This window comes from Bos indicus, chromosome 23 (assembly GCF_029378745.1).
Source record: "Bos indicus isolate NIAB-ARS_2022 breed Sahiwal x Tharparkar chromosome 23, NIAB-ARS_B.indTharparkar_mat_pri_1.0, whole genome shotgun sequence".
Classification (NCBI taxonomy): Eukaryota; Metazoa; Chordata; class Mammalia; order Artiodactyla; family Bovidae; genus Bos; species Bos indicus.
In genome coordinates this window covers 39,304,567-39,325,243 of record NC_091782.1, presented here as the reverse complement: position 1 = coordinate 39,325,243, position 20,677 = coordinate 39,304,567, and the positions used below count along the sequence as shown (strand labels likewise).

The following is a 20,677-nucleotide window of genomic DNA, read 5'->3' as shown; positions in this document are numbered from 1 at the left end:
AAAGAGTCGGACACGACTGAATGACTTCACTTTCACTTTCGTAGTTGTCATTAGCTTTTCCCACTTTGTACATATGGTGAAAGTGTTAGATTTAGATACTCAGTTGTGTCTGACTCTTAGTGACCCCATGGACTGTAGCCTACCAGGCTCTTCTGTCCATGGAATTCTCCAGGCAAGAATACTGGAGTGGAGAGCCATTCCCTTCTCCTGGGGATCTTCCTGAACTGGCGACTAAACCTCGGTCTCCTGTATTGACAGGTAGATTCTTTGGTGTCTGAGCCACCAGAGAAGCCCATATAGTAGTTTCAGGATAATAATACTTGTACATCACCGATTATAATTACTGAAAATGTTAAAAAGATTTTTTTTTTTTTTTTTTTGCTTATACTGGATTCCATTCTCCTCCCAAATATTTTCAATGGGAATTCTCTATCATCATGTAGTCATTACATAATCTCTCATTTTCAACCCTTATTTGGCATTCATTCCACAAATGACTATGTGTTTAATGCCTGCCACAAGATCCCATGTAAATATCCTTCTAGTTATTTTTGGTGGTTTGAAGTGCATTTGAGTAGGTTTCTTAGGAAGGATTCCTGGGAACAGCAGCCTCTTGGTCACGGTATGTCGGTAATAGTGCTCTTTATACTTGATAATCAGTTTTGCAAGATATAAAGTTCTGGGTCACATGTTCTTTCTGGCGTAGAGCACTGCTCTTGAAGTCTGGTGACAGTGTAAGTTTTCCCCCTTTTAAAAATCATGTGCTGTCTTTGCCTAGAAGCTCAAAGGAATTTTTTCCTTTGAGTCCAGTAATCTTACTGAGTGTGTCTTGGTTTTGTTTGTTTTTGTTGTTCGGGGTGATGTTCTCAGGTATATAGTATAATCTTCCAGTATATAGACAAATCATTTAAAGTGTTTTTATGTCACTTTTCTTGAATTATAATTTTTAGTACACTGCTCCATTGCCTTCAGATTTTTTTCTCTTGTAGGAACTCCTCTTATTCAAATGATAGCTTGTCTTTGCTTGTCTATTAATTGCTACTTTGTCTGGAATCCCGTGGTCTTGCTCAACTAACTTGTTCATTCTGGTAGCTTTTTATTCCTTTAGAATTTTATACATACTCAGTTATTTCATTTGTGAAGAAACCTTTTTAATTCCCTTCCCCTGTGGTTGTATGCCTTTTCTTTCCTTATAGCTAGGCCCTCTATTATAATACTGAATAAAAGTGATAAGAATGGGCATCTTTGCCTTGTTTCTCATCTTAGGTAGAAAACATGTTAATTATTAATTACAGATAAAATGAAGTATCTTGTTTATTAGTTCTGAGATAAAAATGAAGGAATATCAGTCTAATACTGTTGGTTCTCTCTTTTTCTCATGTATATAGATATGTCTGTGTTACTTCTGTGCATTAGTAAAATATAGTTACTTATAGGACCAATTAATTGATTAATTTCAGTAGAATTCAGAGAGAAGTCTCCAGAGGAAAATGGAAACTTTAAATTAACCATGGATGTCAGCTAGCCTTAATAATTAAAAGAAGAAAATCACAAGAATGACATGCTTTGTTTGTACAGATAAAGGGAAATGGATAATTAGTAAGGTTATGCAGTTAAACTAAACCAAATCTTTCCCTTCATTCTTAACATATATGGTTTTTGACTCAAGATACTGCATGCTTGCTATATAGCAGTTGTTCAATAAGTATTTGTTGATTAAGTAAAAGTTTTTTATTCGCTGCAGTCCTGTATGTTCTGTGTGTGTGTGTGTATATACACATGTTGTTTTACACGTCTCAGTGGGAGCCTGTAGTCCCTCTCTATATGATTCTGCTGATAATGATGAAATAATAATGAAAAATCTTCTCTTTAGTTTATTATGGTATACTTTCATTTGAATCATGTTGCTAAATGGTGAATGTCATTTGCTTGGTTATTTCAGTTGATAATTTGAATTGGTGTCAAGGTGATGAAGTTTGCCCTTTGGCTGGTGTTGCAAACAGGAAAACCTTGACAGACTCCCCACCCCAAAGTGGATTTTGGTAATGGGGCATTTTCACATAGAAGGCAGTGTTTGTTTTGCTGAAATTGCTTTGCTTTCTAGGAGTAGAGTTGAGTAGTGGCTCCAAGGTTTGTCTGTGAGGTTAAAAAAAAAAATGTGTTTGTGACCTTTCTCATCTGATGTCAGAGTAGTTATAACTAATAGCTATATTACTTTTCTGAAGATAAAATAAAAAGTTAAAGAAAGAGTAATGGAGGGGACAAAGGAGAGAGTTGAAAGGAAAATAGTGCTGTTTAAACCCTATGAAAATAGTTCTGAATATGATAGTAATTCTTATAAACTGTTTACTTGATTTCTGAAAGTCAGAGACCTTTAAGGACTTACCATAGAATTCAGAGTACATAAACGGTGTTGATACTAATCGAAGGTAGTTCCTATGATTGGATTATCTATATTCCTGGTGATGAAAAAGATGGATTCCTGCTTAGTGTTGGCTTTATTAAATTTTAAGGGTTATACACATGGCTCTTAATCACAACTTGAGTGAATAATTGATTCTAGTGTTATTTCCTGCTAATTGCTTCTTCATTGGTTTATTATATTGCAAGAAGTTTCTTGAAAATGTACTCTGAGGTGTGTAAAGAGAATCATCTAGGTATTACCCTCAGAGAGCTTACAGTCTTGTAGGGCAGAGATGTCTACTGAAAGACATAGTACTACATAGATCATTGCCGAAGATTGGAAATCATTTGCCTTAACAGTATTGATCATTTAAGACAATGACTTCTTCTGAATTAGCTAGTTCAACTAGAGTATGTTAAAAAATGAGTTTTTAAATAGCACCCTAAGGGACTTCTCTCAGAGAAGGCAATGGCAACCCACTCCACTGTTCTTGCCTGGAGAATCCCAGGGACTGCGGAGCCTGGTGGGCTGCTGTCTATGGGGTCGCACAGAGTCAGACGTGACTGAAGCGACTTAGCAGCAGCAGCAGGGACTTCTTTGGAGGTCCAGTGGCTAGGACTTGTACTTCCAATGCAGGGGGTCTGGGTTCTATCCCTGGTTGGGGAACTAGATCCCACTTGCCTCAATGAAGGCCCAATACAGCCAAATAAGTAAATAAATATTTAAAAAACTAGCACCGTAAAATGCTGATATTCTCTGTCTCTTCCCTTCTAATGAAACCTCTTGATCATGCAGGAGTTAGAGCTGCCTGAAGCCCAGTTAGGGCAGTTTCACTGAATCTCTTCCGTTGCCTCAGTCCTGTGGGTTGGGGATTCCATGACTGTGTAAATTAGCCAGAGAGATGACAACTGCTGGTCTTCACCTTTCCCAGGGCAAAGTGTTTCCTGCTTGGCCAGTTTAAACAAAGGACGTTTCTGGTACTGCTACCAGAGGATCAGTTTTTCCATTAACTAATGCCTCTTTGGAAACGTGATTTTGAAAAGATGTGAAAAAACTGAAAATTTTGTTTAGGAACCTTTTATAAGCTTTTACAACAGCTTTTTATTCAGACTGTATGAACCAGTTCTAAATTCTAATTTTGCCTGGGTCTTCCACCAGAAATCAGGTTGGGATCTAATAGTACTCTAGCTCAAATTGTACTCAAGTTGGAACTCTAAATATGGGTGAAAAACAGTATGTGTTTTCCTTCAGAACTTTTATCCCTGTAATACCGTGTTTAGTTGGAACAAGAACTGTGAATTTTCTTCATTCCTTTCTCAAAACATAGGTTCCTATCGTAAATTAATTTTGGTCTTTCTTGGTATATGTGATAATTAGAGTAAATTATAATTAAATGTGCAAATTGGATGGCGAATTGAATAAATGTAACAGCTGATCAGGACACTTCTTTTCAATGTCACCTTATTAAAGTCTTCCTATATACTGATATATTTTGAGTTTTTATTTTTTTTCTTTTGAAACAATTTTTTTCTTTTTTGTTTCTTTGTTCCTTTTCTCTGTTGAAGGATATTCTCAAGTGTTTGCTATGACTGGAGTATCAGTGTATTGATCGTAGGGAGGTGAACTAGTTACAGATTTGCTTTTCATTTTATGAAAATATTAAGTGCTATGCAAGTTCTAAATGCAGTTTTAAAAAATATTTTAAAAAGTCTATTTGTAGTGAGGTATGTATAAAGTGATCTGGTGATGATTAGCTTCATTCATCTTATTTTGCCTTGAATTTTGAAGTTACATAAATTCACTGAACCTTAAACGTCATGATGTAGGATGGGCGGGGGGAACCTCTTTGTATGTACCCTCTTAGGTTTAGCAACTGGGGCATGTAAATTAAAGTGATAAAAGACAAACTAATCAGAAAAACAAAACAAATGTAATTATGTAAGTATGCAGTAGTTAGAATTTGGAGATTATGACAGAGAAGGCAATGGCAACCCATTCCAGTACTCTTGCCTGGAAAATCCCATGGACAGAAGAGCTGATAGGCTGCAGTCCATGGGGTCGCGCAGAGTCGGACATGACTGAGTGACTTCACTTCACTTTCACCCCCTTAATAAAGGGGGTAAAGAATTAAGAATTTAGGGGTTTGGGGTTTATTGGGGAGGTATAAATTATAAGAAGGTGATTAGGATATGTACAATAAGAAAGGCTTTTTAGTAAGGCTTATTATGCAGATAAGAGTCTGGTGATAAGAGCTGTCTCTGGAGTAGTTCTCTTCCTGGGACTAGAGAGGGAGACACGTTTACAAATGGAAATTTATGTCCTGCTTTTTACAGATAGAAAAGGTTTTTTCCTGAGTCTGCTGTTTCTTAATTGCCTTCAGCTCAAAATAGTTCATATGCCGAATTGGCATATTTTGGGTTGGCATATTCTAACCCTTCAATGAGAAAAGCTTCTAGGTGACTGATAACATTACACCAGATTTTATGAGGCCTTGTTTGTTGTTTAGTTGCTAAGTTGTGTCTGACTCCTCTGCGACTCCATGGATTCTAGCCTGCCAGGCTGCTCTGTCTATGAGATTTTCCAGGCAAGAATACTGGAGTAGGTTGCCATTTCCTTCTCCAGGAAATCTTCCCAATCCAGGGATCAAAATCACGTCTCCTGCATTGGCAGGCGGACTCTTACCACTGAGTCATCACTTTTTTTTTAAACTGGCATGTCCCTTGATAAAAAGTTTGGTTGCTACTTGTCCGTAAACTTACTTGTATTTACTCAAGTTCTAAAGACCCTGATGCTGGGAGAGATTGAGGGCAGGAGGAGAAGGGGACGGCAGAGGATGAGATGGTTGGATGGCATCCCTGACTCAATGGATATGAGTCTGAGTAAACTCCAGGAGTTGGTGATGGACAGGGATGCCTGGCGTGCTGCGGTTCATGGGGTCGCAAAGAGTCGGACACGAATGAGTGACTGAACTGAACCTTGTGCATAAAATATACTGCTTTTATATTTCTGTTCAGTTTGCATATTTCATGCTTTTGTTTTGATCTTTTTAACTTCATGTGTATTCTTGGAGGCACAAATTCCTTTTGGTATCTGACAGATGTCTAAGCATATATTGTACACATAATAGACACAAAATATTTCATTAATGAATTTGTGAAAGTAATTTAAAATGAAGTCTTTGATTGTTTCAAAATTACTCCAGAAATTTTTGTAGATTCGTTGCATGGCAGTTAGAAATGGTGGTAGATTTGGATAGAAAAGTTAGAAGTATCTTGAAGTAATAGCTGACACACAGGAAAAAGAAGAATCAATATATATGGCTTACTATTTGAGGTTTTTTGTATTTCCATACAAATTGTGAAATTATTTGTTCTAGCTCTGTGAAGAATACTGTTGGTAGCTTGATAGGGATTGCATTGAATCTATAAATTGCTTTGGGTAGTATACTCATTTTCACTATATTGATTCTTCCAATCCATGAACATGGTATATTTCTCCATCTATTAGTGTCCTCTTTGATTTCTTTCACCAGTGTTTTATAGTTTTCTATATATAGGTCTTTAGTTTCTTTACTCGAATAGCCAAAGCGATCTTAAGAAAGAAGAATGGAACTGGAGGAATCAACCTACCTGACTTCAGGCTCTACTACAAAGCCACAGTTATCAAGACAGTATGGTACTGGCACAAAGACAGAAATATAGATCAATGGAACAAAATAGAAAGCCCAGAGATAAATCCACGCACATATGGACACCTTATCTTTGACAAAGGAGGCAAGAATATACAATGGATTAAAGACAATCTCTTTAACAAGTGGTGCTGGGAAATCTGGTCAACCACTTGTAAAAGAATGAAAATAGAACACTTTCTAACACCATACACAAAAATAAACTCAAAGTGGATTAAAGATCTCAACATAAGACCAGAAACTATAAAACTCCTAGAGGAGAACATAGGCAAAACACTCTCTGACATACATCACAGCAGGATCCTCTATGACCCACCCCCCAGAATATTGGAAATAAAAGCAAAAATAAACAAATGGGACCTAATTAACCTTAAAAGCTTCTGCACATCAAAGGAAACTATTAGCAAGGTGAAAAGACAGCCTTCAGAATGGGAGAAAATAATAGCAAATGAAGCAACTGACAAACAACTAATCTCAAAAATATACAAGCAACTCCTACAGCTCAACCCCAGAAAAATAAATGACCCAATCAAAAAATGGGCCAAAGAACTAAATAGACATTTCTCCAAAGAAGACATACAGATGGCTAACAAACACATGAAAAGATGCTCAACATCACTCATTATCAGAGAAATGCAAATCAAAACCACTATGAGGTACCATTTCACACCAGTCAGAATGGCGATCCAAAAGTCTACAAGCAATAAATGCTGGAGAGGGTGTGGAGAAAAGGGAACCCTCTTACATTGTTGGTGGGAATGCAAACTAGTACAGCCACTATGGAGAACAGTGTGGAGATTCCTTAAAAAACTGGAACTAGAACTGCCTTATGATCCAGCAATCCCACTGCTGGGCATACACACTGAGGAAACCAGAAGGGAAAGAGACACGTGTACCCCAATGTTCATCGCAGCACTGTTTATAATAGCCAGGACATGGAAGCAACCTAGATGTCCATCAGCAGATGAATGGATAAGCAAGCTGTGGTACATATACACAATGGAGTATTACTCAGCCATTAAAAAGAATACATTTGAATCAGTTCTAATGAGGTGGATGAAACTGGAGCCTATTATACAGAGTGAAGTAAGCCAGAAGGAAAAACACCATTACAGTATACTAATACATATATATGGAATTTAGAAAGATGGTAACAATAACCCTTTGTACGAGACAGCAAAAGAGACACTGATGTATGGAACAGTCTTATGGACTCTGTGGGAGAGGGAGAGGGTGGGAAGATTTGGGAGAATGGCATTGAAACATGTAAAATATCATGTATGAAACGAGATGCCAGTCCAGGTTCGATGCACGATACTGGATGCTTTGGGCTAGTGCACTGGGACGACCCAGAGGGATGGTATGGGGAGGGAGGAGGGAGGAGGGTTCAGGATGGGGAACACATGTATACCTGTGGTGGATTCATTTTGATATTTGGCAAAATTAATACAATTATGTAAAGTTTAAAAATAAAATAAAATTAAAAAAAAATATATATGGCTTACTGAGATTGTTTATCATGGGGCCACCCAACCTTATGGGTCTTGTTACTCCCTGGTTAGGACATCATTATATCAAAGCAAAGGGTAGTGATGCATGACCAGTAGTACTGTCTTTACTCTGATCTTGGGTAATCTATTTAATCTTTGTGGTCCTCTGTTTCCTTTTTTAAAAGTGAAATGACAGGATTGGAAAGTTTTAGATGTCTCTTACAGATGTGAAAGTCTATCTACAGTGATTATCTAAGGCAGTCAAATACAGGTTCAGTTAGGTTCACGGTACCTTATGTAATAAGAAGTGTAGGCATGCCACATATTTTGGAAATATTTCCTTGAAATGGTTACACATGTTTTGCCTGGGATGTAGGCCAGTGTGTAGAGGATAAGGCTTTGGGAGGTAAAAGAAGGCAAATGAGAATGACTAACTGGAAGCTATCTAGAGTTAGAGTTTAATAATATAAATATATGGACAAAAACAGGTATGCAGTGACTAAACAGGAAATTTTGAAGTAGTAAACTTGGTTCCTTTGAGGAAGTAAAGCCAAAGCCACACGTCCACTTACAAGGGATATTGTAGAAAATATTAAGCATTTGAGTAAAATCTGGACAACCTTCCTATCCAAGAGAAGGTCTGGGAATGTGGGGACCACTTTGAGGTTACCTAAGTAAGTTAGGGAAGTTGATAGGGAGGAGTGTGGCATATCCATCCTCTGAGGTTGGTCTCTATTCCAAGGTGATGTCTCCCAGAAGCTGGTTGGCCTGACTTACCGCAGACACCAGAGAATCGTCCCCTTGCCCTGTTTGGGTGTCAGCTTTCTACAAACAGTGTTACAAGTGTCCTCTTTATTTTTCTTAATTCCTTATCCAATAGTGGTGGCTATTATTTACAATTTGGGATATTTTCTTTCAGAATCCCTGCTGGGGTCAAGCCCCGGTGGATCCAGGGAATTCGGAGCGGGGATGGCGTCGGCGAACTGGATACAGTAGCTTTAATAAAATATTAATTAGAGATATAAAGAGTAATAGAATAAGGATAGCTCAGTAGGAAAATTCAGTGGAGAAAAGAGGCTGAATAACTTGGTTTACATGGAAAGCTAATAAAATTCCAAGGTAAGGAATTTACATCACCTACGTAGGCCTCAGGCATCCTCCCGTTCTCCCTAAGGAGAGGAGACAGTAAGGCCTCCCCAGTCAGATCTTAGAAGCTCAGGCATAATTAGTAGGCTTGATGAGCCTCCATGCTCCAGATGGGAATTCAGCCAGAAGGTGAGAGAAAGAACGACATGGGGAGACCAAGTTTCGGTGAACAAGGCCCGCACTTTATTTTCCAAAGTAGTTTTTATACCTTAAGTTATGCATAGAGGATAATGGGGGAAGGAGTAGAGTCATGCAGTAAGCCAGGCTTTCTTCCTGCAAACTTATCATATACAAAAGTTTAGGTGATTTACATCATCTTCTGGCCAGGAGGCCTGTTAACATTTTATGACCCTTTCTTCAGAAAACTTATTTTTCTCTAAAGGTGATTATTCTAAAGTCAGGCACTACCCTCCGAAAGCATTAGATAAAGTTGCATTCCTATAGGGCAAAGGTGTGGTGGGCTATAACAAGAAAAGTATTAACTCAAGGGTCCAAGGTTACAAACATTAAAGCTACTACTTACATTCCTATACACCAATTATATAAATCAATACACTGCCAGGGACACAGTAGGTAAGGGATATGGAAACTTAGCAGCAAACATTGGCCCAACAAGTGAAAAACCCTTCACCAATACAATTTCTAATCAATCTTTTAACTGCTCAGAGGAATCGGTATTTAGACAGTTTAGAACATCTCATGCCTCTCATGGTTGGGAGGCTGTGAACAATCACATGTGGCCAGAAGAACCTGTTCAGGCAGGTTAGAGGACTTCCAAAGGAGTTTTTAGGTTGAAACACTCTTGTCATGCCCAGGAACTTTATCAACTGGAGCTGTAAGTTAACTCTTTTTCAGAGAGAGGTGGTGGGGGACAGCCCCCCATAAAGTCAGAGGTGTAGGTGAGAGCACAAAGCAGTAAATTAGGCATACTCTGGTTTTGGGGCTAGATGCTCGAGAATTTCCAGGGGGACTCCTGAGGCTTGATCCCATCTTTGTGTATGCCGAGCCTCCTTCCTCATGACCTTTGCCACGGACGAAGTTCCTCACGCTGGCTCCCTGCAAATCCCTGGTGGGATTCAGAGAGAAACATCTTCCCATAAGCCTGAGGAATCATTCTCATTCTCTGCTCTTGACTCCCTTTGGAGCATCAGGTCAGTTAGGCCCACCTGGTGCTCTGTAACCACATTTCTTACCTTCTACCCACCGTGCAAGCACCATTCACCCATTTTCTGATTCGTGCAGGAGGTCCTTCCTCCTCCTCCTTCCCAGACTTCCTGTCTTTGGTCTCTTCCCTGTCCCCCATCACTTTTCCCCTGTAGCTTCTTTTTAAAAAAACTTTATTTTTTTTTTTATTTTTGAAGGTTCATATGTAGGGGATTTTCTCTAAGTCTCTACTTACATGACAACAGACAATGACCCAGCAAACCCTTCCGTGTCACAGAGAAATCCTAGTCCCCGCTTCGTTACAAGAGCTCCTCTAGCCCTAACAACACCTGGCCTTGTCATAGGATTTCAGTTCAATACTAATATTATCATTAAGTCCACCAACACTCTGACACTATATGGATAATGATGAGACATCATCCGAGAAAGCCCCTGCCAAGGCCATCCTACACCAACTGTTCTAAAAGGACTTTGATCTGGACTAACTCTTTCCATGCTTTCAGAAGTCCTGTTTCTTTCTTCTTCTTCTTCTTGTTTTTTTTTTTTTTTTTTTTTTTTAGCACATCTCACCCTCTCCTTCCCTCTCCCCATGTCTATGTGTATTCTCTATGTCTGTTTCTCCACTGCTGCTCTGTAAATAAATTCTTCAGTACCATTTTTCTATATTCTGTATATATGCATTAGAATACAGTATTTATCTTTTCTCTTTTTGACTTACTTCACTCTGTGTAATAGGTTCTAGGTTCATCTACCTCGTTAGAACTGACTCAAAGGCATTCCTTTTTATGACTAATATTACATTGTGTATATGTACCACAACTTCTTTAGCCACTCATCTGTCGATGGACATCTAGGTTGCTTCCATGTTCTAGCTATTGTAACTAGTGCTGCAAGGAACAGTGGGATACATGTGTCTTGTTCAGTTTTGGTTTCCTCAGGGTGTGTGCCTAGGAGTGGGATTGCTGGATCATATGGTGCTTTTATTCCTAAATTTTTAAGGAATCGCCATACCATCTTCCATAGTGGCTGTATCAATTTACATTCCCACCAACAGACTTTTTGATGATGGCCATTTTGACTGGTGTGAGATGATATTTCACTGTAGTTTTGATTTGCATTTCTCTAACAATAAGCGATGTTGAGCATCTTTTCATGTGTTTGTTAGCCATCTGTATGTCTTCTTTGGAGAAATGTCTGTTTAGATCTTTTCCCACTTTTTGATTGGGTGGTTTGTTTTTCTGTTATTGAGTTGTATGAGCTGCTTGTATATTTTGGAAATTAATCCTTTGTTAGTTGTTTCATTTGGTATTATTTTCTCCCATTCTGAGGGTTGTCTTTTCACCTTGCTTATAGTTTCCTTTGCTGAGCAAAAGGTTTTAAGTTTAATCAGGTCCCACTTGTTTACTTTTGTTTTTATTTCCGTTACTCTAGGAGGTGGGTCATAGAGGATCTTGCTTTGATTTATGTCATCAAGTGTTCTGCCTATGTTTTCCTCTAAGAGTTTTATAGTTTCTGGTCTTACATTTAGGTCTTTAGTCCGTTTTGAGTTTATCTTTGTGTGTGGTGTTAGGGAGTGTTCTAATTTCATTCTTGTCCATATAGCTGTCCAGTTTTCCCAGCACCATTTATTGAAGAGGCTGTCTTTACCCCTTTGTATATTCTTGTCTCCTTTGTCAACAATAAGGTGCCCGTAGGTGCACGGGTTTACTTCTGGGCTTTCTATCTTGTTCCATTGGTCTATGTGTCTGTTTTTGTGCCAGTACCAGTCTTGATGACTGTAGCTTCTTCCCAAACTTCCTGTCTTTGGTCTCTTCCCTGTCCCCTATCACTTTTCCCCTGTGGTTTTTTTTTTAAAAAACTTTTTTATACTTCTCATTGAAATTTCCTTTCCTATAATGAACCAACCTCCCTTACTGTGTTAACCTCTCCACAGCAGTCTGTTGTCCTTGTCAATTACACCTCAGTGACGCTGGGAAGGAAAAAAAGTCCATGCCCTATCCTCATGGTCTTTCTTAACGTCACAGAATCCTTTGGTCAAACAAAATGTTTCATAGATTCTTGGTATGTAGAGCAGATGAAAGCACAGTAACAGGCTGCAGGAGGAAGAGGAAGACTCTGGCTGTCAGAGAACCCACCTCTCCTTCATAACTGGATTCCCCTGGGTCTCTGTCCATGGGCACATGCTGCTTCTCCCACAGAGATGTTCGCAGCTCTCCTTGTGACCTTGACATCTCTGTTTTCCCCTTTTATCCAGAAACCTGGGTTCTAAGGCTTGTTTCTTCTTCTTTTCACTAGATTGTAAACATCTTGAAGAGTAGACCTTATCCTCTTACTTTTTTGTTTTCCTGTGTTTAGCATGTGGTGACTGACTGGTGGTAGAATGGAAACATGAAATGCTGAATTAATGACTTTTCAGTAAATAATAGTTCTTAGAGGTGAACCCAGGAACCTTGTATTGGCAATAAGCACAATAAAGGAAACCTATTGAACCTGAAATTAAGTACAGATTACCTGACTGGATTTAAATGGCTAGTTCATCAGGGAATGGTAGCTTGTTATATCCAGATACACCCTGAAGAAATGCCTGCTCTGTCTAAAAGGACTAACCACTGTGGTGATCTGTCTCTGGTGCCTATTTTGTTTGCCACTGTTACAAGTGTTGAGAAGCTTTAACCCTTCAGACTCCTCTTTTCTAGTGCAGTGAAGACCACTCGCCTTATGGTAACATTCTTTATTCTCACGGATTGTACAGTGTGCAACTATGTTTTTAGCTTTGTTGGTTAAAATCATATTCAGTCTTGTGATCCTGAGATTATACTCCAGTTACTTTGGATTTGAATGTCTCCAGATACCCCCGGTTACATATTTGAATATATCTGGCTTATTTTTTAGGTTGATAAATCCTACCAAGACTCAAAGTAACTTTATTTTCAACCTTTGGCAGCTCCTAGCCTAACTCTGCAAGTCCCGACAATAGTCATATCTGAAGACAGTGGCACTGTTGGTACAAACTTTGCTCTTTGGTTGTTCCAAAACTTAGGAAGGACATTGTGGTTATTGACACAGATCACAACTCAGATCCTTAGTTGTTTTGTCTTAGGTTATTTGCTGAGATATTTTTTATGAGTTTCAGAGGGCTATATAGGCCTGCATGTAAATACTTAAAATAGCATCCTCTCACTTGGGTATTTGGATGGGGACAATACTCACGTGCAGAGTAGTTTAGACTGCTTGCTTTGCATGGAAGCAGCTGGTTTTGACCCTCTTTCCACTACTGTTGTGAATAAGAGTTTTTAGGAGTGTTATCAGTAGACATTTAGGAGTAAAAAAAATCAGATGTAGATTTAAGAATACTTTTTCATGAAAGAGAATTTTGATTGAAGGCTTAGATATTCTATGACTATTTTTATATGGATTAAGTGTCAATTTGCAGAAAGGATATAAGGAATAAGAGAAGTGAACATGGAGAATATGCAACATTTCCTCCTTTTAGAGGAACATTTCCTGCTACTTTTAGAGACCTGTGCTTTTCTTGATAGATCCATGAATTTATTATTACTCTTCTGTTAGACTATGATTTTGTTCATGAGACTCAGGAAAATAAGAACTGTGAAGTATTAAATAGTGTTTCTACTTTGAAGACATTCAACATAATATAATCTTTGTCTTTCTGTGTTGTTTTAATCAAGAAACTTTTGCTCCAATGTTTATTATACAGTCAAAACTCAAGTTTGATTTATGTTCTGAAATGTAAGACTCAAGGACCCAGAATATCCTGGGCGCTCATCCCACCTCCAGCACTAACTCCATAAAGTGTGGAACTCTGGGCCTCGACCATTGCGTCTTCTTAAGTCTCATTTGTGAAATAATAATATTATGTCATCTTTATCTTCTGTTGTTTTTGTTCAGTCACTAAGTCTTGTCTGACTCTTTGCTACCCCCATGGACTGCAGCACACCAGGCTTCCCTGTCCTTCGCTATCTCCCAGAGTTTGCTCAAACTCATGTCCATTGAGTCAGTGATGCCATCCAACCGTCTCATCCTCTCTCACTCCCTTCTTCTCCTGCCCTCAGGTTTTCCCAGCATTGGAGTCTTTCCCAATGAGTCAGCTCTTTGCATCAGGGTCATCTCTTTGGTCTCCTGTATTGATAGGAGGATTTTTTACCTCTCACCACCTGGGAAGCCCCTTATTTTCTATGATGCTATGAATTTTAAGATTCTGTACGAATTATGTCTTTTGATGCTTGGTAGAAAAGAAGAAAAGATTTCTTTGTCTTCTGTATTATTCAGATTAATGCCTTAGACAAGGATATATCTCTATTTCAATTTAGAAATAGGCTTCAGAAATATGAACGATGATATTGAATTAACGTTTCAATTTCCATTTTAATTGACATTCCAAGGCTATCTAAAATTTATAGTATTTTAGAATTTCTTAAAGTATTATTCTTGTCAGCATTCATATTTTGAAGGATAAGTCTTTAAAAAATATGTCTGTGCTAGGTACATTTCTAAATAAAAGAAATTTCAGGCTTTATTTCAGGCTTATTAACCTGAACAAAGTTCACTAAACAAAAAGAACAGGATATAAGAAAGGAATATTTAGAACAAGAACACTCTTTGAGAAATTGCATTAAAACTTTTGGTCACAGAGTGTAGCATCAATATTCCATAGCTGGGGTATGATTTTTGGCTTATAGTTCTGGTCTGCCCTAGCATTTTAAAGCCAAATTCAACAAAAAGCATGAAATAATATTTTAAATAAATTATTTAAGCATCTCTATTTTGAACTTTTCCTCCTCATTTTCTGGTGTTCTGCTTACGCCCTAAAATCAGCCTTGGACTGTTATTTCTTGACCTGGTCTAGTGTTGATAATGTCAGCAGAACACTTTCCCTGGGTTATTGTATATTGGCTGTACTGTTTTCGAAAGTACATAATGAAGACCTTGAGGAAGTACGTATAAATGCTAACCATGATTATTACTGTTATAGAATTGTTGGTAGTGATTTTATCTTTTGTTTTTCACACTAATATTTTTTAGCCTATGGGAACATTTATACATTGCTAAAGAACCTTACAGTTTTGTACTCCACAGATTCTCTCCACATCTTTAGAGACTGTCGCATCCATTGTCATCAGCCATCACTTTGGAATGCATTTCTAAAACCTACCCCCAACTTTATTCCTGGCCAGCCAGTCAAGTTGCATTTTCAGAGACTTGCTGGGCATTACTGTTACCTCAGATCTGATTCGTCCTATTTGAATTTCCTTATGCTTCCCTGGTAGCTCAGACAGTAAACCGTCTGTCTACAATGCGGGAGACCTGGGTTTGATCCCTGGGTTGGGAAGATCCCCTGGAGAAGGAAATGGCAATCCATTCCAGGACTATTGCCTGGAAAATCCCATGGACAGAGGAGCCTGGTAGGCTACAGGCCATGGGGTCGCAAAGAGTAGGACACGATTGAGTGACTTCACTTTCCCTTTTCTATCTTTACTGGGGCTTCCCGGTTGCTGATAAAGAGTCTGCCTGCAGTGCAGGAGACCTAAGTTTGATCCCTTGATCAGGAAGATCCCCAGGAGAAGGAAATGGCAACCCACTCCAGTATTCTTGCCTGGAAAATCCCATGGACAGAGGAGCCTGGCGAGCTACAGTCAAAGACTCTGACAGGCTGAGAGACTAACACTTTCACTTTCTGTCCTTACTACTCAGCTTCTGCTGATAGCTGGTGGCACCAGTGCTCTTTTGTATTTTCTTAGAGTAGGGATTTGCAATCTCAGGCCTTTTGGCCAAATCGCACCTGCTGCTTGTTTCAAATAAAGTTTTATTGAAACAAACACACCCATTTAAATACCGCGTCTATCTGCTTTTACTCTAAGATGACAGAGCTAAGCAGTTGCATCAGAAACCTGTGGTCACCAAAGCCTGAATTAATTCACTGTCTGGCTGTTTTTTAGAAAATGTTAATCCTTGCCTTGGTCTCAAAACCTTGGCACCACCTTTGATCCATCCTTAAGCTTTCCCAAGTATATTCTAGCAAGAGAACTCGTCTCCTTTTAACTTTTCTTTTTTTTTGGATCCTCCACATGTGTTCAGGTCCTCACAACCTTTTGCCTGGGGTATTAAATGAATTTCACCACCCCTTGGCTTCTTTTCCCCATGCAGTTCATTTTGCACCTTGCCACCATGGTCCTTTACTCAGTTTGGCTCCACTTGGTGTCCACTCTGCCACCAAAACTTAAAAAATTTCCCCACTGCCCACTAAATTGGAGCCTGCCCAGCATTTTTTTGTGAGGCTCCTTCCACAATATAAGCCCTATTCATCTCCTTTATACAGAAATTTTCTCTGTAATGAAATGCTTTCCCCCAGCTTTCTCTCTTCTTGCCTTTGTCCATGCTGTAACAGCTGCCTGAAGCTTTTTCTGCCTCCCTTGTACCCTCTCCACTCCTATGAGTGCATGCTCAGTTGTGTCTGACTCTTGGCGACCCTGTGGACTGTAGCCCACCAGGCTCCTCTGTCCCTGGGATTCTCCAGGCAGCAATACTGGAGTAGGTTGCCATTTCCTTCTCTAAGGGATCTTCCTGACCGAGGGATTGAACCCGCTTCTCTTGCATCTCTTACATCGGCAGGCAGATTATTTACCATTGCGCCACCTGGCAAGCCCTCTCCACTTTTATCTTGTTTTAAAATCCTCTCAGATTTTTTCATAAAGCCTTTTACTGTCTTTTCCTGTGTGCATATTCTTTTTCCCTCCATCATATGTTGCCTGTGTATCTTTCTGTTGCTTAGTGCTGTGATGTTGTTGTTCTTTTGCATCTTATCTGTTATAAACCAGAACGGTGTCAAGTATGACACGCGTGTCTTCTTCTTACTGTGGTCCCTTAAACACTTACTGTCGTGTCTTGTGTGGATACCTGCTCAGTCATGTCTGACTTTTTGCGACCCCATGGATTGTAGCCTGCCGGGCTCTTTTGTTCATGGAATTCTCTAGGTGAGAATACTGGAGTGGATTGCCATCTTCTTCTCCATCATGCCTTCAGTTCAGTTCAGTCACTCAGTCGTGTCTGATTCTTTGCGACCCCTTGAATCGCAGCACGCCAGACCTCCCTGTCCATCACCAACTCCTGGAATTTATTCAGACTTCCATCAAGTTGGTGATGCCATCCAGCCATCTCATCCTCTGTTGTCCCCTTCTCCTCCTGCCCCCAATCCCTCCCAGCATCAGGGTCTTTTCCAATGAATCAACTCTTCGCATGAGGTGGCCAAAGTACTGCAGTTTCAGCTTTAGCATCAGTCCTTCCAAAGAACACCTAGGACTGATCACCTTTAGGATGGACTGGTTGGATCTCCTTGCAGTCCAAGGGACTCTCGAGAGTCTTCTCCAACACCACAGTTCAAAAGCATCAATTCTTCAGCGCTCAGCTTTCTTCACAGTCCAACTCTCACATCCATACATGACCACTGGAAAAACCATAGCCTTGACTAGATGGACCTTTGTTGGCAAAGTAATGTCTCTGCTTTTGAATATGCTATCTAGGTTGTTCATAACTTTCTTAGATGTACTTAATAAGTAATTGAATCACATTATTGGAAGCCAGCTTTTTTGGGGGTGGGTTTAATTTTGGTGACCTATCAGATCCTTGCACATTTGGCAGTGAATCTAGGTGCATAGCTCAAATTTTTGAAGAAACCAAATATTATTCCATTGTATGTGTTATTAATGTAAAGAATTTTGTTACAATGTATTGATTTTTTTGTTTGTTTGTTTGATAAGGTATTTCATATGTCACATTTACTGCAAGAAAGCTGTTTGTGTGTAATGATGTGCTTGGTACTGAATTTTTTTTTTTTAAGTAAAACTAAGTGGCAGAGCCAGGCAGTAATTCTCTTGGTTATGTTAAGCAATTTACCACAGTCACATTTCCTTGATTCTGTTAACAAGTTTTTTCATGATTCCAAGTGGATAAGTTATACCAGAGTATTTTAAGAAGTTATGGAAGTGAAATGCTTATAGGTGCTGATAAACTAGTATTTTGTCCTCTGCCTGTTCATTCACTTAATCATGCTCTGCACACTTCCCAGCAGGTTTTGGTGTTGGCTGTTGGTCACACATAGCTGGTTCTGTTAATCCACTCCCCACCCACCCCCCCCCCCCTACTTTTTTAGGCTTTCAGTTCTGAATTTGTACACTTGAGAAAGTTGACAGAAACAAGGTGTGCCAGCTATTGAGACTTTTCGCTTCATAGTGTGTAGCCTAAAGTTTCCACTTCTGGAAACGGGGCTGCTGATTCCCTTAGCTTTCTCTGTTGGTTTCAGAACCCTATGCATTGCCTGGAGAGGGCAGTCAGAAGCACATTTGGGTGTATAAATCACCCGTAACCGAGCAACCTGTGAAAAAAATATACAGAGTATCACAGGTCCAAAAACCACATACTTGAAAAAGAACTGAAGATTTACAATTTTAATGTAAAACAAGCAAAGAATATGGATAGTTTCCAGGAGGGGTTGTTAGCTCTGCTTGGTTTTCCACCGTCTTCTAGCAGAGCATTAGTGTTTGCCGAATGCTTGCGTGCCCAGACAAATGACTGACACCCTAACCCTCACTTACATCAAATATGTCCCAACTTCCTCCTAAGTAAAGAAATGACTAATACAATAACCAGACATACATACCTTTGAAACAGCATTTCCACTTCTTAGAATTTATGTTAGGGAAATAGAGAACTTGGCATAGCTTTCACACCTAGGTTTTTATAATCCAGGAATACTTTCTCAAATATTCAAAGATTATCTTATCTATCCATCCACATGTGTTTGTGCATGTATATGTATGCACATATCTGTATGCGTGTTTATTGTAAAATAATTTGTAATAGTGAAAAGTTGGAAATACCCTAAATGCCTCTCAGGACAAGATTAGTTAAGCTATAGTATACCTATACTGTTAGGTTTAAAAAGGATGAGATTCCACTCCTGGGTGTATATCCAGGATATGTAAATACTAATTCAAAAAAATACATGCATCCCCAATGTTCTTAGCAGTATTATTTACAATTGTGAAGATTAGGAAGCAACCTAAGTGTCCATCAACAGATAAATAGATAGAGAAGATGTGGTATGTATTCACTATATACACAATGGAATATTATTCAGCCATAAAAAAGAACAGAATTGTGCCATTTGCAACAACAGGAATGGATTTGGAGGGCATTGTGCTTGATGAAATGAGACAGAGGAAGACAAGTACCATATGATACCACTTATATGTGGAATCTAAAATATAAAAAAGCTAGTGAATTTAACAAAAAATGATAGACTCACAGTGAAAACAAACTAGTGGTTACCAGTGGGAAGAAGGAAGATCAGGATAAGGGATTAAGAGGTACAAATTTAGGTATAAAATAAGTAAGTTATGAAGATATACAACATGAGGAATATAGCCAATACTTTATAATATCTGTAAGTGGAGTATAACCTTTAAAAACTGAATCACTATGTTGTGTACCTGTAACTTATATAATATTGTACTGTACTGTCAACTGTAATATCAAATGTACTTCTATTAAGAAAAGTAGAATACAAAAATAGGGATGTGGCTAATCTTTAGGTAAAGACACAAATGATAAAGTGTATTGGATGGAAGTTATAAAATAAAGTATTGAAGTATTGTTTCATCTTTGTGTATTTATAGTGAACACAAGTCTATTTACACATCATACCTGCATTGAGAGGGATTGTCTAGACATAAGCATAAATAATCCATAACTTGTAGACATCTCTGAGGAACAGAAGTGAGGAGCTGTGTGAATTCTCCGAAGAGAGGGGGATATTATACCTTCTGTTTCTTTCCTGTTCAACTTTTTAAACGTATATTTTACTTTTATACTAGACAAAAAGACTCAGAAGTCATATAGTATGTTTTAGGAACATTTTCATTAATATTTAAAATAAATATAACTTATTTGAATGGCTAATGTCTGTCTGGAAAATGTGGCTTTCAAGAATGATTTATATCCTTGAGAATTCTATGTAAGTAAAATTTTTTTCTTTTAGAATGAGGCGGTAATGAATGACCTTACCAGATTGAACTGCCATGGTGTCCTTTATGGTGTGATAAATAGACGCCTAGTTCAGAAGTCATATTATAATGTACTTTCTTGAAGCAGCTGTAAGAAAATCCTGTTTTGTGCTAGATGGGCTTGTTGAGTTCTAGGGAACTTATGTCCACTAACATCGGTTTCCCAGGGTACACTTGTGAGGAAAAGAATTAACACTACTTTCTCTTCTATCTTTTAGAAAAGCTCAAGAGGAGAATAAGAAAATAGTGCTTGCTGGCTGTGTTCCTCAAGCCCAGCCTCGTCAGGATTACCTCAAAGGGCTGAGCATCATCGGGGTAAGCTTGCGCCTGATGGGAATATAGTCCCACACTGTTAAAACTTGTCATAGCCCCTTATTTTCTGTTTCCAGGTTATTTACAAGCTTGGTTACAGTTCTGGATGTCCTTCACACACTTTCCCTATTGCTGTGAAAATTTTGTTATGTCTTTGTAACATTTGAACCTAGCATGGAAACATGTTCTAGGTTCTCTCATTAAAACACACACACACACACACACACACACACACACACACACACAATAAAAACCATGGTATGGAATTTAACTTCGTTAATTATAACCTGGTCTATGTCTGCCTTCAGGAGTGTCTCTCGTGTATCATAGTAAATAGATGCGTCTTTTGGAATGTCCCACTTCCGTCATAGTTGTCCCCCGAATCTTGGCTTCA

At 38.7% G+C, this 20,677-nt stretch overlaps 1 protein-coding gene across 9 annotated transcripts in view; it reads left to right on the top strand.

Moving 5' to 3' along the window:
• CDKAL1 (CDK5 regulatory subunit associated protein 1 like 1) overlaps window positions 1-20,677 on the top strand; it is a 787,726-nt gene that overhangs the window by 179,804 nt on the left and 587,245 nt on the right. For all 9 annotated transcript variants that reach the window (XR_011563299.1, XR_011563300.1, XM_070777644.1 and 6 more), the window contains one exon: window positions 20,190-20,286. Coding sequence is in view for 7 of the 9 variants with exons in the window: in XM_070777644.1 (XP_070633745.1) it covers window positions 20,190-20,286 (97 nt within the window). In the remaining 2 variants the exon portion in view is untranslated. The remainder of the gene's footprint in view (window positions 1-20,189; window positions 20,287-20,677) is intronic.